At 36.7% G+C, this 17,801-nt stretch overlaps 1 protein-coding gene across 7 annotated transcripts in view; it reads right to left on the reverse strand.

Annotated features, from left to right (window-relative positions):
* The window catches only part of KLHL7 (kelch like family member 7), a 70,318-nt gene that overhangs the window by 32,583 nt on the left and 19,934 nt on the right, over nucleotides 1–17,801 (reverse strand). For 4 of the 7 annotated variants that reach the window (XM_017656993.3, XM_017656985.3, XM_037022122.2 and 1 more), the window contains exons 2-4: nucleotides 8,492–8,594; nucleotides 7,511–7,604; nucleotides 7,134–7,258 (exon numbers count right to left, since the gene is read on the reverse strand). In XM_017656993.3, coding sequence (XP_017512482.1) covers nucleotides 7,134–7,258; nucleotides 7,511–7,604; nucleotides 8,492–8,501 — 229 coding nt within the window. In that variant the 5' untranslated portion in view covers nucleotides 8,502–8,594. Of the gene's footprint in view, nucleotides 1–7,133; nucleotides 7,259–7,510; nucleotides 7,605–8,491; nucleotides 8,595–12,537; nucleotides 12,669–17,801 lie in introns of all 7 variants that reach the window. The other 3 variants (XM_037022121.2, XM_073238704.1, XM_073238705.1) reach the window with 1 other exon arrangement.

Consider the following 17,801-nt stretch of genomic DNA (forward strand, 5'->3'; position numbering starts at 1 on the left):
CTAATTTACATTCCCACCAGCAGTGTAGGAGGGTTCCTCTTTCTCCACAACCTCGCCAACATTTGTTGTTGTTTGTCTTTTGGATGGTAGCCATCCTTACCGGTGTGAGATGATATCTCATTGGGCTTTTAATTTGCATTTCTCTGATTAGCGATGTGGAGCATCTTTTCATGTGTCTGATGGCCATCTGAATTTCTTCTTTAGAGAACTGTGTATTCAGCTTCTCTGCCCATTTTTTAATTGGATTATTTGCTTTTTGTTTGTTGAGGTGTGTGAGCTCTTTACATATTTTGGATGTCAAGCCTTTATCGGATCTGTCATTTACGAATACATTCTCCCATACTGTAGGGTACCTTTTTGTTCTATTGATGGTGTCCTTTGCTGTACAGAAGCTTTTCAGCTTGATATAGTCCCATTTGTTCATTTTTGCATCTCTTTCCCTTGCCCGGGGAGATATGTTCAAAAAGAGTTCACTCATGTTTATGTCTAAGAGATTTTTGCCTATGTTTTTTTCTAAGAGTTTTATGGTTTCATGACTTACATTCAAGTCTTTGATCCATTTCGAATTTACTTTTGTGTATGGGGTTAGACAGTGACCCAGTTTCATTCTCTTACATGTAGCTGTCCAGTTTTGCCAGCACCATCTGTTGAAGAGACTATCATTTCCCCATTGTATGTCCATGGCCCCTTTATCAAACATTAGCTGACCATATATGTTTGGGTTAATGTTTGGAGTCTCTATTCTGTTCCACTGGTCTGTGGCTCTGTTCTTGTGCCAGTACCAAATTGTCTTGATTACTGTGGCTTTGCAGTAGAGCTTGAAGTTGGGGAGTGAGATCCCCCCCTCACTTTATTCTTCCTTCTCAGGATTGCTTTAGCTATTCGGGGTCTTTGGTGTTTCCATGTGAATTTTTGAACTATTTGTTCCAGTTCATTGAACAATGCTGTTGGTAGTTTGATAGGGATAGCATCGAATCTGTATATTGCTTTGGGCAGGATGGCCATTTTGACAATATTAATTCTTCCTAGCCAGGAGCATGGGATGAGTTTCCATTTGTTAGGGACCTCTTTAATTTCTCTTAAGAGTGTCTTATAGTTTTTAGGGTATAGATCTTTCACTTCCTTGGTTAGGTTTATTCCTAGGTATTTTATTCTTTTTGATGCTATTGTGAATGGAATTGTTTTCCTGATTTCTCTTTCTATTAGTTCATTGTTAGTGTATAGGAAAGCTACAGATTTCTGTGTGTTAATTTTGTATCCTGAAACTTTGCTGTATTCCAATATTCTAGTAGTTTTGGAGTGGAGTCTTTAGGGTTTTTTATGTACAATATCATGTCATCTGCAAATAGTGACAGTTTGACTTCTTCTTTACCAATCTGGATTCCTTGTATTTCTTTGTTTTGTCTAATTGCCATGGCTAGGATCTCCATTACCATGTTGAATAACAGTGGGGAGAGTGGGCATCCCTGTCTGGTTCCTGATCTCAGAGGAAATGCTTTCAGCTTCTTGCTGTTCAGTATGATGTTGGCTGTGGGTTTTTCATATATGGCCTTTATTATGTTGAGATACTTGCCCTCTGTACCCATTTTGTTGAGAGTTTTTATCATGAATGGATGTTGAATTTTGTCGAATGCTTTTTCAGCATCTATGGAGATGATCATGTGGTTTTTGTCCTGCTTTTTGTTGATGTGATAGATGATGTTGATGGATTTTCGAATGTTGTACCATTCTTGCATCCCTGGGATGAATCCCACTTGGTCATGGTGTATGATCCTCTTGATATATTTTTGAATTTGGTTCACTAATATTTTGTTGAGTATTTTTACATCTATGTTCATCCGTGATATTGGTCTGTAGTTCTCTTCTTTGCTGGGGTCTTTGCCTGGTTTTGGTATTAGGGTGATGTTGGCCTCATAGAATGTGTTTGGGAGTATTCTCTCCTCTTCTAATTTTTGGAAAACTTTAAAGAGAATGGGTATTATGTCTTCTCTGTATGTCTGATAAAATTCCAGGGTAAATCCATCTGGCCCGGGGGTTTTGCTCTTGGTTAGTTTTTGATTACCGCTTCAATTTTGTTGCTGGTAATTGGTCTGTTTAGATTTTCTGTTTCTTCCTTGGTCAGTCTTGGAAGGTTGTGTTTTTCTAGGAAGTAGTCCAAATCTTCTAGGTTTCCCAGCTTGTTTGCATATAGGTTTTCATAGTATTCTCTAACAATTCTTTGTATTTCTGTGGGGTCTGTCGTGATTTTTCCTGTCTCATTTCTGATTCTGTTGATGTGTGTTGATTCTTTTTCTCTTAATAAGTGTGGCTAGAGGCTTATCTATTTTGTTTATTTTCTCAAAGAACCAGCTCTTGGTGTCATTGATTTATTCTATTGTTTTATTCTTCTCAATTTTATTTATTTCTTCTCTGATCTTTATTATGTCCCTATTTATATTTTTTTAAACATTGAATCATTCTAAAGTTTCTGGAGTAAATCCTGTTTGGTCATAAAGTATTATTATTCTTTTAATTAAAAAAAATTTAATTTTTAAAGCAGTTCTGGGTTCACAGCAAAATTTAGTAGAAAGTACAGATTTCCCATACACTCCTGTCCCCACACATGAGCAACCTCCTCCACTATCAACAGCCCATACCAGACTGGTAAAGTATTATTTAAAAAAATATATTCATTGATGGATTCAATTTGCTGAATTAAAAATCACTGTTTCTAAGTGAAACTAAAGTTGCATGTGTGTTTGCAGATGTGCACACATACCTTCTTTGCCTGATGTTGGTATCACGAAAACCCTATCTACGTAAAATGAGCTGGGAAGTTTTCTATCCTTTTCTGTTGATTTATAACAATTAAAATAACACAATGTTTAATTTTAATGTATTCCTTGAAAGTTTGGTAGAATTAATACATAACACCACCGAGCATGAGGCATTCACTGAGAACAGATCTCCACCTTTTCAATGTTTCTGAGGCTTCTGGTTTTAAGTTTTCAACTTTTGATGACAATTTTGATTATCTTTTGCTTTCATATCCAGATGTTGTTCCTTTGACCTTATCTAATTTTTTATGTCTTTTGATTCTCCCTTCTTGACTTATTAAGTTTGTGACTATTTTACACTGTTCTTTTAAATAATTAGATTTTGCTTTTCTGGCCAAGTCTACAGTCTCTTAGTGTTATTTTTACTATTTCATTAATATATGCTTTAATGAATATTTTCTTCTACTTTCTTTAGGTGCTTAAATTTTTTTTCCCTATCTCTGAGTGGAATACTTAAGTCAAGAAAAGATAAAAATACAATGTTTTTCAAACAAATGCATTTAAAACTACACATTTTCCTTAAGAAATACTTTGTTCACATTCCAAAGGCTTTGGATTATTCTGTGCTTATTATCATGTTCTATATAGCCTGTAAGCTCATTTTTAATGCCCTTTAAAGGTATTTTTCTAAATAATTCTTCAGTTAAATTTCTAAATGTTCTGAAATGGGGTGGGAGGAAACAGCTCTCAACTTTCAAGGTTGATTTCCAATTTTATTGTACTATAATCAGCAGACGTGGCCTATGTCTCTTCTCTTTCAGGTGCTCCAGATTTTCTGTGGCTGGTGATCAGTATTTATTAACACTCCAGAGGTATCTAAAAACTGTGTTCTTGAATACTAGGTAAAACAGTCTCTATATAAAACAAATATGTTATTCAAATCCTTACAATTTTTCTAAGCTTGACTTTTGAGATTTCTGGGCAATGCAATGAGTTTGGTGAAAAAAGCCTTTCAATAAATTCTTTTTCTATTTAAACTGGCTAAGTCAGTTTATTTTGCTTGTTATCTAAAAAAGCTGACTAGTACATCCCTATCTTGAGCACTTGGCTGTAGTACTTCCCCCAATACTTTTGTCAGGAGGGATACAGGTAATTGCATTGTGTCTTCACAATATGCACAATGAATGATGTTTTGGAATATAATTCTTTTTTTCTCCCTCCATCATTTGCATATCTTGTGCTCCTATCTCTACATTTCTATAGCAGATAAGAAAGTTATTATTCTGATTCTCTTTCTTTTCTAAGTAACCTGTTATATTGATTATCTATTGCTGTAGTACAAACAACCCTAAAACTAAGTAGCTCAACATTTAAAAAATGTATTATTTTTTGCAATTCTATAGGTTAAGTGGGTGGTTCTTTTGGTCTGGGCTGGTTTAGCTAATTTCAGCAGTTAGCTGGTTGCTTAGTTGGGAACTGGATGGTCTAGACTGGCCTCATTCACATATCTGGTGATAAGCAGGCTTTCTGGTGTAGGGGTTGTTGGCTGAGATCATCTCTTCCACAAATGGTCTCTAGTCTTTTCATGATGGCAGAAGAGTTCCTAGCAGCAAAGGGAGGCAAGCCACAAAGCAAAGCATTTTCTTAAGCCTCTGCTCCCTTCACATTTATTAATATCCCATGGGCTAAAAAGCAAGTCATGTGGCCATGCCCAAATTACAAAGAGGGGAAAACAAACTTTATTTCTTGATGGGTGAAGCTACAAAGTCACACTGAAAAGGGGTATACATATAGAGATGAAAAGAATTTGTGGCCAGTTTTTGGTAACCTACAATACCTCTTTCTAAATGCTTATAAATTCTTTTTTATATTGATTTTTAAAATTATGGCAAAATACATGCAACATAAAATTTAGTGTTAGTGACATTTTAGTACATTCACAATGTTATGTCACCATCACCACTATCTAGTTCCAGAAAATTTTTATCACCCCAAATATAAGTTCTTTCTTGATTTTTAGAGGCAAAAAATATCACTAGTATATATATCTAGGAGCGGAATATCTTAGGTCATTGAGCAGGTCCAGTACTTGGTATGAAAGTTAGTTTTTTTAAGCTCAAATAAGTTTTCTTCTACTATTTGATTTCCTCTGTTTCTTCCAGAATTCCTACTTCATATTAGTGTCCCTGTACCTTCTTTCCGTGTCTTTTATCTTTTCACTAATGATTTCCACTTCTTTGTACTTTTGTATCATAAAACAGTTTTCTCTGTTAGATCTTCTTTAATTTGATAGTTAGGAATGTCTACTCTGTTTTTCAATTCAATTGAATTTCGTGGAAAATAACGGTTTTCTTCCCTCCTACAAACACATCCTTTCTATTTTAAGTTCTCTTCCACTTCCTACATTAGATTTGCCTATAGGAGTCATTCACTTTGGCTTACACTTGCTTTTCTGAACCTCAAACCACTGGGTTTCCTTTAACTTAATATGATCTTTGCTCAATTCCATCAGCTGTAACGGGCTCCTTTAACACTTGCAGAAGTCACATTGTTGGGATCCTCTGAGCAGCAGAGCATTGACCAGTGGTGAAAACTAAAACAGGAGTTCTCCAATCAACTTTTAGGGAAAGCCAAGCTCAGAGCTAAACAGAAAGCAGGCTAAAGAAGTTCTCCTGGGTACTGAGTGGATGCACATGGCTCAACTTGCTAGGTCACTGCCTTTGCCCCAGGCTTAACAAGAGAATCAGATTCCCTTCTAGCTGCAAGGCTGTCTTTCCTACCAGCTTTGTAAACAGTGATGACAGAAGGCATCCAGAGGTAAAACTCCTAAAGGGTCTCCTCAGAAGCCCAAAGCCTGAGAAGTTGCTAGCAAAAAGTTATTCCAGGTTCTATACTGTTTTGTATCCACTCCCTACTTTAGCTGTTTTTCTTTCCAGTTGAATCATGCCAGTAGGAAATTTAAGAGTGCTAGGGAGTTAAACATCAGACTGAAGCCACCATCTTATAAAAACTTTTTAAAATTCCCCTTTTTATAATAAATTCTGTGAGAATATTTATTGATAAGAGGGGAAATAAACTTAAATTTCAGGAATATAAATCTTTGTATGTATGGAACCCTAAACTATGGCCCAGAGAGACAGAGGGATTCATCACAGTGTCTCTGTTAACACAGCTGGGATTAGAAGTTAGCATTTTAGTTCCTAACATGGGATCTTTTCACTATGTAGACCCACAGCTACCTTAACAAAAATTCCATCCGTGTATTCACTTGCATAGTTATTTCCCTTCCTGTTCCTTCTGGTCCAGTTCCTTTTCTGGATAAGATACAATCTCATTCCCATTCCCCTTGCCTGGCTTTTATCCCTCCCTAAAACTTATTCTGCCTCCTTTCTGGCTGCCTTCTAAGATCTCTTTGTCCATACTCACAAGGGGCGGGGGGTGGGGGCTGGCGTGTGTGTCCCAAATGGAGTAAGAAACTGTCTAGTAGGAGGGGAGCCTAGAACAGGGTGGACAAAGGAGGCTGGCAAACTTCTCATGCATCACCAGGAGTGCTTTGGCTTCTTGTCATCAGAACCCCTCATCTTCTGCCATGGGTCAACCAACAATCTTAGCACTGGCCTAGATTCCCAGGTCTCTCTCCACTGGTCCTCCTCCCCTCTGAATCACACAGCAAAGGTAAGAAAAATATAACTACAAAGGCCTAGATGTTCACTCATGAGCCAGCTGGGATTATCTCATAGTGGAAAGTATACCCTACCATGCTCTGGAAAACTGATCAACTCCTCTACTTCTCCTGACATCAAATACAAAATGCTTTATTAATGGCTTTAAAATGGAGTGTTACAGCAGTCCCTTAATTAGTATCTTAATTTACAGTGTAGGACATATAAGTCTTCTAGTATACAATGGTTAGCAGATCTGATAATATGCAGAAGCAGCATGATTTAGTTAAGTTATGAGTAAGATTATCTGAATTTCAACTCCTGCTCCTCTACATACTAGCTATGACAGGTTATATAACCTTATCCATGACAGACCATAGCAATCATAAGTGCTTTAACAAAGGTAAACTTCCTGTTTATGTAATCATATAACATACCACCAGATGGAATCCTTAACTCCTTGTCCTAAATATACAAAAATATACTCATAATTAAAGTTATTTTGTATTTTTGAAAATGTTGATACAATATTTAAAGGGCTTATTGCTGCCCAGATTAACATGTACCTCCCTAAGCTCCTCTTAAAACATATTACTAGAAAATACTCTAGTGGACAACATCTTTACAATTACATGAGAATACTTATAATTATGTTTTTCTTTAATAAAATACACATTAGAGGTTTTTTTTTCCAAATAGAAATTTGATTTCTTACCAAGACAGTTTGAAGCATCAACTTGTTCTTTCAAAAAATCAACACACATTTTCTTCACTGGTTCAATCTGGTACTGGTTTGCTGCATCTAACAAAGACTGAACATTGTTGCTATTCACAGAAATTCTGGAAAATATTAAACTGAATATTAATTTTCTAAAGATTTTTATTATTTCAAATAATGCTATTGTGAATTTATCCTATTAGCCCCAAAAATTAAACAAAAAAATTACACCTTTCAGTCCTTGAATTAGTATGGCATAGGAACTTTAAACCAGCCTAGGCTGAAGGATTTGGAGTACATCAAATTCTTATAACAATGCTTGCCACTATCCCAACTTTACTCCGCCTCAATGGATATGATCCTTCTTAACTTACCTAGCAGTATAAGCAAATTCCACAAGTTGCTCAATAATGTCAGGTTCAGCATCTTTGAGTTCAACTTCAAAAGACTTTGACTCAAGCATGTTAGCTAAAATGAAGGGAGGAAACATAAATGGCACACCATGGAAACATAAATGGCGTTTAACTGAGGATCCAGATCATTCTAGGCCATGCTGAATAGGACAGAGATGTCTTTGGAAGAAAACACCCCAAAAAGCCCAACATTCTTATAATAAATGCAAGTTAATTCTCCACACCTGAGAGGTTCCTTAAATTAATCTAAGAAATTAGAGTGTACTTCTTAAAAAAAAATAAAAAAAGGCCAATTGAACAGAGAGACACAAGACTAGATTTAGTATTTCCCCAACTCTAAAATAATTTAGTAGTACTCTTTTAAACTGCTATGAGCAAAATGCCTCTGATGTAGCTGGAACAAACCTACAAAACAATGATAATTACATATAAGTCAGCCACAGCTAGCAAAGCTCTCATTCCTCCCCAAAACCCTGCCTAGTAGCCAGAGCACCAAAGAGAAAACTTGAGGTAGACCCATTATATAACCCGATCAAGCTCATAAAACAGTACTAAGTAGAGGAACCAGGTAGGACTTTGACTCTCGATCTCAACTTCAAATCTGGAGTTCTTTCTAATAAGATATGCCATATTTCATTTTTATTTAATTTGCTAGATGAAATGCTGTAAGATTTATCTTCTTGCCTTTCCCACCTGAGGTTAAGAAGAAAACCTCAGGCATTCAAGTAGAAGCTGTATCTTCATCAAAAAAGACCTTGGGCCTAGAGGACTACTGAAAGCACACTTTTCCTTTGATCAATCATCATCATGACCATTTTTTAATCTCTTCACTGTTCTGTGACATTAATTTCTTAAGTGCTTCAAAAGTAGGAAAAATATTTTCATTTAGACCCCATTTCGTTCTCATGGAAAAAACAATATGTTTTACCTTAAGATACTTACTTGTGAACATTAAGTTAAAAAAATGACTGGCTGCAGCAAGGACAACACGATGAGCAGGTATCTTTCTTTCCTGGACCGTAAGGATCACATCACATAACGTTTTCTAATCAAGAAATAAATGAAATTAAAAGGGGCTCATTGGGCCTAGCTTAGCAAACATATAAAACAGGTGCTTGCCAAATGTCTTATCTCTATTTTCTTTTTAAATCCAGTCCTTTTTCAGTGCAGAATTTGTTTCTCATATAAGACCTATTTAGGAACGACTTACAGAGCTGCTGTCATGAGTTGCCTGTTATGAAAATTTGGCACTGAGCTTCCTGACAATCAGGAAAAAAAGAAAAGATCTTTATAATCAGTAAATAGTAGTCTTTCCTTCTTTAGGGAAGCCAAATTTTTTTGTGACACAAATTCTAAGGTATTTCTCATGATGAGATTTTATGGGAACGTTAAATGATATAATGGCAATGTCCTTGATGGTTTTTCAAGCATAACAATTTATTTTTAAAAATTATCTATCCTTGATAAGATACAGAGTACACACTGCATTTCCCAAGAAAGTAGCCTTCACAGACCTAAAATGAAACAGAAAGCATTCAGAATATAGAGTGGGTGAACCAAATGGCCCTTCAGCATTCCTTTAAATAACACTTCCCTCAGACACATTTCTGATAGGAGCTGGATAGCAGCCACTTTTAAATTGTGACTTCTGACCAAGACCAAAATGTTGTCATGGCAGTTTGCTGAACAAAGGCAGATCTAGATCAAATACTTGAAATGTTGGGAAAATGGAATATTAAAGAAAGAAGTTAAGGTTGGCTGGAATGAATTTGTAAGGGAAAAATGTTCTTTTTCTCAAATAAAATTTCAGTTCCTTAATGAAGTTAAAGATACAATGTACAAGTTAGGCTCAGAGAAAAATTAGAGCCTTTGGTAAGGACCTAATAAAAATTTTAATATTTTATTCAAACTAATATAGTTTCTGATAGATAAATTACTGTTATTTCCTACTTTATTATTCTATTAATAAAAATTCTAGCATGCTTAGAATGAGAAAGGAAATGGACCCCAAATAGTGGGCTAAAAGGTGAACAAAATTTCACTTTTTTAGCTCATGTGAAGATTTTGTTTAAGTCTTACAGACTGGTGCTTAGAAATTGTACACAGATTACTTACAGTCAGAGCTATCATTACTCCAATAGCATCTTGAATTTTTTAATTTTTATTTCCTTTTTTGGGGGGAGTGGGTACAGAGTAGGCACAGCTCTCCGGAGATTCTGCCACACACCACACCAAAAAAGACCAGGTAGCAAAATCAAGTCAAATATTTGGTTACCACAAAAACAAGGTGATGAAGTTGCTTAAGAGAAAGAAAGAAAAAAAGAGGGAGAAGGGAAGGAAGAAAAGAAGGCAGGGAAGGAGAGAGAGAAAGAAAAAGAATACTGACAATAGCAAGTAAATCAGACTGGTGGGGGTAAACTATGGCTGCTGATGGGCAAGTTCCAGAAAATAGAGCTAAAATGAAATGTAGCAGAACACCTTTCCAAGGCATACTCAGCAGTAAGTTTTAGTGGAATAAATTTATAAGCAATGAAGGATGTTAGAGAAGTGAGAAAGATCTTCGTACAATTTAGCCTTAGTCTAAGGTTAATCTCCAGCTGAATATTAAGGTTGTATGGGCTGTGAAATGGGAGGAATCTTCCATATCCAAATGTACATCTATTTGTCTGTACTACAGTAGATTAATAGGTTTCAACAAGAGTTGGGACTAATCTAAAGAGAGAGGTTCCTCCTGCTATCGACCATCTGGGGACGAGGTGTATCCAAAGACAGGAAATGGGAAGAGACAGAGACTCGGATTAAATTGGAGAATATGAGAGGTAACAAGTCCTGGGTGAACTAAAGAGGAACTTAAACAAACAACAAAAAAACTACATTTTGAACAATGCAGTCACTGGATAAGATAAAAACCTTACAAATTTTCTGTTTATATCTCCCCATATTTATATCTTTGTATTTATTATTTCAGCTTTTGAACCTTTAGTCTTTTATAAATAGCAAAGACTTTGTGTGACTTAGTCTGAAGTTCTCACCATCTAAGATTATTTTTAGTAGGGTTTAGTTTAATCCTTCATATTTATTATAGATAACTGATGTTGCATCTTATATACACTGTCTTCTTTCATGCTATTTATTTATGCTTCCTTGCTGTCTTCATTTTCCTTTAACTACCAGTTGCTATTTTGGTTATATTTTCTTTGCACTTTTTTCTTTTGTTAGGGACTTACTTATAGATCGGTCAAATATTTGCAAAGTGAATCCAGCAGGGTACTTGTCAAATATGGTTCTACGAATGCAAGGAGGGTTCAAGAACAATAATCCTATTAATGTAATCCCTTGTATTGACAGGTTAAATGAGAAAAACTTCATGCAGAAAAACTCTGAAAGGGTGTTTGATAAAATTAAAGATTCATTTCCTGAGACTCTTTAATAAGGAAAATGATGTATCTGTGTACTGAAGCCACTCATAAGTATACTGAAGGTCATTTATCAGAAATCACTAGCAAACATCCCATTTAATGGTTAAACAGGAGAGGCATTCTCATTCAAGTTTGAAACAAGATATACATAATCTATCATGAATATTTTTCAACATTGCTCTGGAAATTTTAGCCAAATCAGTAAGAAAATAAAAATAAATTAACTGAACACTTGTAGAATTAAATGATAAGCCAGTAAGATGGCTAGGCACAAACAGGATAAATATGAAAAAGCAATTTGCTAACCTATATAAGAATAATAAGCCATAAAGAAACACAAATGAGAAACAAAAAGAAACAAGTCATAATAGCAATAAAATAATTAAATGTTGAGAAATAAACCTAAAAAATGTGAAGGACCTACATTAAGTGGGAATTTGGTATGTGCTTAAAGATACTATTGCAAAGAAGGTAGGGCACAGGGGATGTTTAGGACAGTGACATTATTTTGTATGATACCGTAACTGTGGATACACGTCATTACACAATGGCCAAATTTATAGAATGTACAACACAAAGAGTGAACCCTATGGGTAATAACAATGGGACAATACTGGCTAATCAATTTTAACAAACATACCACACTAATGCAAGATGTTAATAACAGGGGACTGTGTGTAGGGGGATAACTCTCTGTACTTTCTGCTCAGTTTTTCTAAAACCTAAAACTGCTCTAAAAAATAAAGTCTATCAGTTTAAAAAATATGGTAAGGGACTGATAACTGAAAAAATGATATTAGGACAACTGTTACCCATTTAGGGTAAACACTAGATTTCTCATAAGGTCCTTTTCTAAGTACTGGGAAGGAAGTTTCAGTCCTTTTCTCTACCCTTCACTTATGGAAGAGTGAATAGAGAATGGGCAAGAGTATGTAGAGGTCATGGGCCACATAGAGTCAGATCTCCTGGCTTATTCTTTTTCCACAGCTCTCCCCCAAAGCAGAATATAACTAATTGGGGCAGGCTTACCTGTGTGGCAGGAGAGGACTGTTTCCATCCATCAGCCACTGTCTCAGTCTGGGTAGGTAAAATAAGTTCAGGGGAGAAAGAAGCAGCCCAATTTTATCCTCAGGTCAAAGCCACATTCTCCACTCTGTTGTCACCACTAACTTACCTATCTTTGGTGTCTACTTCTCAACTGTTTTAGGACCAGCAATGGAAGAGGGCCCTTCAAATCCATATGCATAGGCACGCAAAGCACTGCATAGGGAGACAGAAACTTTGGTGCTTGCAAGTATGAAGGTCTTTTGCAGGAAGAGTCCTTTGGTTGGGAAAGACTCACCTCAAAATAGGCAAGCATTTTAGGCATGTGTTTGTGGAATGACCATTTATTTTCTTTATGTTTGCCAGGCAGTACTGCAAAAGGCAGCTACATTACATAAAGCTCCACAGCACTGTATGAGGTTCTACTTTTAACCATATTACTGGCATTAGTAGGAGGCATGCAATCAGCTGTTCCAAGTTCTATTTTTCATTATATCTCAAGGTGAGGACTGATGAATGACTAACCTTTGGATTTATGTAGCTTGTCAACAAGGTTCTGCAATCAGTCCCTCCCAGCGTGATTTCAAGTTGGCCCTGGGTATAAATCCCTGAGCAGACTGTAGATTCAACTACTGTTGGGTGGTGGATTTAAATCACTGAAAGATAAAGGGAAATGAAGCCCTTATTATATGATGGTAAATCATCATCTTGGATTGATACTAAAAAAGCCTCATGAAGGCCATAATAAACCCAAAGGCTGGGAGAAAATTTTAAAAGGCCTCTTTAGGAATCATGTTTGTTCAGAAAAGTAAGAAAAACAGCATTAGACTTAAGCACACATATAATCACAATAAGGCAAGTGGGAAAGTGAAAGAACAAAAGACGACACCTAGTTTAATAGAGGAAAAGGGGGATTTCCTTCCTTAAGGGAAACATATGACAAGTTAGGCCAAAAGCTTTGAAAGGGAAAGGAGACATATGTTGGTATAATTGTTCTTTAAAAGATGGGACTAGTAAAAAAAGAGTTATTTTTGTTGTTATTTATTCAAGGAAGGTGATATATACCAAAGAGATACTGGAGGAAGAGAAGTAAGAATTCAGGGTAGACTATAATGGTTCTCTCAGAAAGAGCCTGGACCTAGTAAATGTTAAGATTCCTCTTAAAGCTAAAGGTAAGATACGAAAAACATAATTAGAGGACTGCCCAAGAGATGGGGACAGTTATAATAGGTGAAAACAGTAAGTTCAGATAGATTTGAAAAGGGAAAAGGGAGATGAACAATAGGGTTTTTCATGCATTAAGCAGTTTGTAAGTGATATGGATGGGAAGACAGGAATGTTACATAATGCAGTGGAACATATCTGGGAAGTTTGTGGAAATAAGACTCTAAGGGAAAGTACCAGGTCACATTAAAGGGAAGCCAAATGAATCAAGACATCATGCAGGCCTAAGTGAGATGCTGGACTTCCCTACAATTGGAATAACTTTACTGAGGGTGGTGAGGGCTGTCAGTATCTGAATCAATCATGAACACACAAACCTCTTGATTTCCACTATGACAAAGTCTTAAGAAAGGCACTAGAGGAAGAAGTATGCCAGCAAAACAAACATCTGGGCCCAAGATCAAAAGGAAAGAAAGTATTCTGATCTAAATAATGTTAGCTCACATGATGCAGAAAGAAAGGGATTTAACTTAAAACAGTTTAAAAACTGAGCTGGGGATGCCTGAAAGGAACAAATGGACACAGAGACACAGCCCATTTTAACACAAATAAGTAACAAAGAAATGGTCTGCTATCACTTAGTTTCCAAGGCCTGGAAAACTCAAATAATGAGAAAAGGGAAAGTTTTGAGGGGTATACTGCAAACGCTATGTTGGTCCCTATAGGGGCACAGGCTTTACAAAAATTTCCTGAAGGCCATTCTCCAGCTTAGACAAATGGAGGGGAAAAGAGAAAGGACTCCCTCACAAGATTGGATTAATAGATATAAGGAATTCACAGCAGGATAGGCTCATAATGGGGGTGCAAAGTGCAGAACAACCAGGAGGATCAGAAGTGTAGAGAATGCAAAGCCATGAACTGTGCTCTGCACACCTGCCTGCTACAAATGTGGATACTTTTCTCTCAACAGGAAGGAAAGACTTTGTCACTAGACAGAAATCAAGTTTCAGCACTGGTTTGCCGGGAACACACGGTTCAAAAAAGAAATGAAAATTAAGCATTATATGCACAAGATGGACAAGAGGGATAAACAGGAAACTCTAGGAGACCTGGCAGCTGAGTAAAACCCTCTGGCAAATTTCTAACATTTTGCCCAAGAAAAACAATGTATTCTATGCCAATGAAGCATTATTATGCTTAAATGAAATCCCTTCCCTATATTGTAAATATAGTGTCCTTATTAGCCTTATCAAGATAAGTGATTCCTCTCAACTGAGTTTAGTTTTAGAACTGATAAATTATAAACAGCTGACACAGACTGGCAACTGGTGAAAACCAAGAGCTAAGATTTTCTTTAAATAATCTTCTGTTCCCCCAGAAACTGAAGTTTCTGTTCTATTTTTGGCTGGGAACAGTAACGTGGTTCAGGATTCTACAATAATTGTCAACATCTGTACTACTTATTGTAGAGATGGAGACTTGTTTGTATCTTTTCAGGATCCTTGGGGTGGGGATGAAGCTGTGCTAATTTTAAGAGTTCTAGAAACTCTTTGACATACTGAAAATATGTGCACCAACTACCTTGAAATTAGAGAAATTCAGCTTTGAGGTGCTAAACTAACAATCTATTCCAACAGCCCAGGCTGCAGCCACTGAAGCTGCAGCTGCTGAAAAGCTACCTTGACTCCAACCACTTAAGAGAATGCCTCTGGCTGAAACTGAGCAATGTAAGAAACTAGAAAGAACAGACATTTGGGATTCAACTGCCTTTAATTTTAATTCACAGGGAGATCACAGATGTGGGAATTTAATGAGTTCATAATAGTCAAATTTGGGGTATTTCATGTTGCTAGTATGGAATTAGATGGAGTGCTTTAAGCTATCATTTGGTTTACTGCAGACAATCTGGAGAGGCATGAATGACTTCTTGGCTGAGAAAAATTTGAGATGGGAAATGAAAGTGAACTTTCACTCTGGAATTATAGATCTCTACCCATTTCAAAGCTTTCTGGAGTAAAAATTTAAATAATCTTCTAATCTGGCCTACAGAGGATATACAAAAGGACAGTTATGGATAGAGATTGAAAAGATGGACAAAAAACTCCCTGTGCCAGCAAGAAACAAAAAACCGAAAGAAAAAAAAACTTGGAAATAAGAACTTATAGCTAGTTGGTACAGATAACTTCTGTTGGGATTTGGGGTGGGGCTTTGGTACCTGAATTCTACCATTCAGTCCTCTGAGATTCTCAACTTGGGGAGTTTATATAAGGATCAAGAACCAAATCAGACATAAAAAAACACATTATTGACAGATGAGCAAGTACTTGGTAAATCCCCACAAAGCAGTGCTTCTTCAGTAAAACAAAGTTGGAAAATGAGGCTCTACTTGAAAAGCCTTAGGCCTTTCTATTCATCCCTGTGTATCCCAGTAATCTAAATTTTGGAATCTGTAGTCATATGTCCTGCAAGGACAAAAAAAAGGTGTTTGGGACCAAATTCAGCATATAAAGTCTACTGTAAGACACACCTTACTGTTCTGCTTAGCAAATGGAAACTTTAAGTAGAAGTATGCAAGTCTCATAACCATCCCAATAATAAAACAGCAATGTCTTAAATTCTAACAGATTAGCAACCTCTCTAACTGGGCAAAAGTAGGAAAAAAAATAGATAGGAACTCAAGATACCCATTTCCTGTCCTTTGGGTGAGGTGAAGGTCAGAAATGTTCTCCCCTTCCAATTCTCTCAGTCCCTTTGCCCTGTTCCCAGCACCACAAACAGAATCCATTTTCAAATTATCTGATTTCATATTATTTATGAGCTAGAATGGTTTCTCTGTAGTCAGAATTAGTCTAGCAACCAAGGAATGAATGAAGCTCCTCTATTATACTTATGATTCACTTAGAAAAATTTTGTTTCTGAGCTCAGCAATTAGTCTCTTTGAAGGTGAGTTCTGCTAGTTCAGAGATTTGGAGATCCAAAAGAAGAATGAGTCAACCAAGTGATATAACAATGTTGCCACAGAGTTGGAAGATAAGACAGTGACTTGGCCATTTTGGCCTCCCCATGCCACTGGGTAAAAAGAACAACAGTTATTACCTTTGGTTAGGTGCCTACCTGGCCATCAAGAAAAAAACTTTTGTTTTCCATGGGGCAGAAGATGGCTGGAATTCAGGGGATCTCCTCGGTCGTTGGGAGAGACAGTCCTCTATGGGTCTCTTCAGTTCTACATATCTTCCTGGATGTGCCAAGAATACTAGGCCCTGTCACTGTTTACCTGGTCCACCATTTCTCAGGGTTGTGCTGGGAGTGAGCAACTGTCATATCCCCTCCAGGATAAGAGCAGACTTGCTCATTGCTTATCATAAAAATGACAGATTCCTTAAACTCAGTGCTCATTATCTAGCTGACAAGACAAACCCACTGGGTATAACATCCATCTGGGCTCTACCATGACACCCTCATAGTACCTGTGCGGCGAGGAACTGATGCATACATGCCGACTCTCGTGATACTCTGCTGTGAGTAATCAAGTCTGTTGTCATTGACCTAGGAGTCTCATGTTGTCTGCCAGCATTCCTTAAACAGCAACAAGCTAAATAATTAGGCTAAAGTTTTTAAGTAGCATAAAATAAAACCTCAGTCCCAACACCAGTATTGCCAAATCTGGTAATAAATGCTAATGAAAGACTAAAGTAACCTCATACAGGAAAGACCAAAAGGCTTCAAGATAAAGAACCTTGGGAAGTTGGTTAAAGACCAGGAAAAGGCAGTAGAGGAAGAAGTCATAAATACAACAATGAATAATAAACTATTAATGAATAACAATAAACTGTGAATGTGGCCTCTATTTTATAAAATTTCATACTTGCTCTATATTTTCTTAAATGTTAACTACTTTCCTTTCTTCTTTCCCTTTCCCTTCCATAATCATATAAAGAATCTATTATTGCTTAATCCTTAGGATCTTCAAATGACTACAGAAGGAATGCCTATCTGACCTTGAACTTGGAGCTAGATATGGTAAGTGAAAACAACTTAATTGGTGACTTTTCTAAATTATAGGAATAAGAGCATGCATGTTTGTAGTGGACAGTTTAAGGTACAGACCACAGTGGACATTTGTGGATTCTGGCAATCCAACACAATTTCCCCTGCCTATTAGAAACCCAAGCGCCCATTTCTGGAAATTTCCTCAGTATGAACTATCTTAGTTAGAGGGCAATTCTCAAGAGCATGCCTCTCATTATGGAAGCCAAAGTCAGATATTTCTTGTATTCATTCCTTAGCAGAGTCAAAAGCTGGCAAACAATTTAAGCCTACAAGTAGACACCCACTTCCAAGATTCTGAATCTTTAGTGAATGATAGGACAATGGAAGGAAAACTGTATTTATGGCAGCAGCAAGTAGTCAAGACTGTTCCTAAACTCTAAAGTTTCTGCAGCCTAGAGAACCCCTGGTCCCTGCTCACTTGGCATGCCTGTTCACCTTCAAGCATGTGGTCAATACTGTACACTCCTGGTATCTTTGCAATAAACTGTTTTTACTTAAGACAAAATAGGTTTCTGTTGCTTGTAACCAAGAATCCCGGCAGATTCACTCCACTAACAATACCAAAAGTATTTGTA

The sequence above is a fragment of the Manis javanica genome, chromosome 6 (genome assembly GCF_040802235.1).
Source record: "Manis javanica isolate MJ-LG chromosome 6, MJ_LKY, whole genome shotgun sequence".
NCBI lineage: Eukaryota > Metazoa > Chordata > Mammalia > Pholidota > Manidae > Manis > Manis javanica.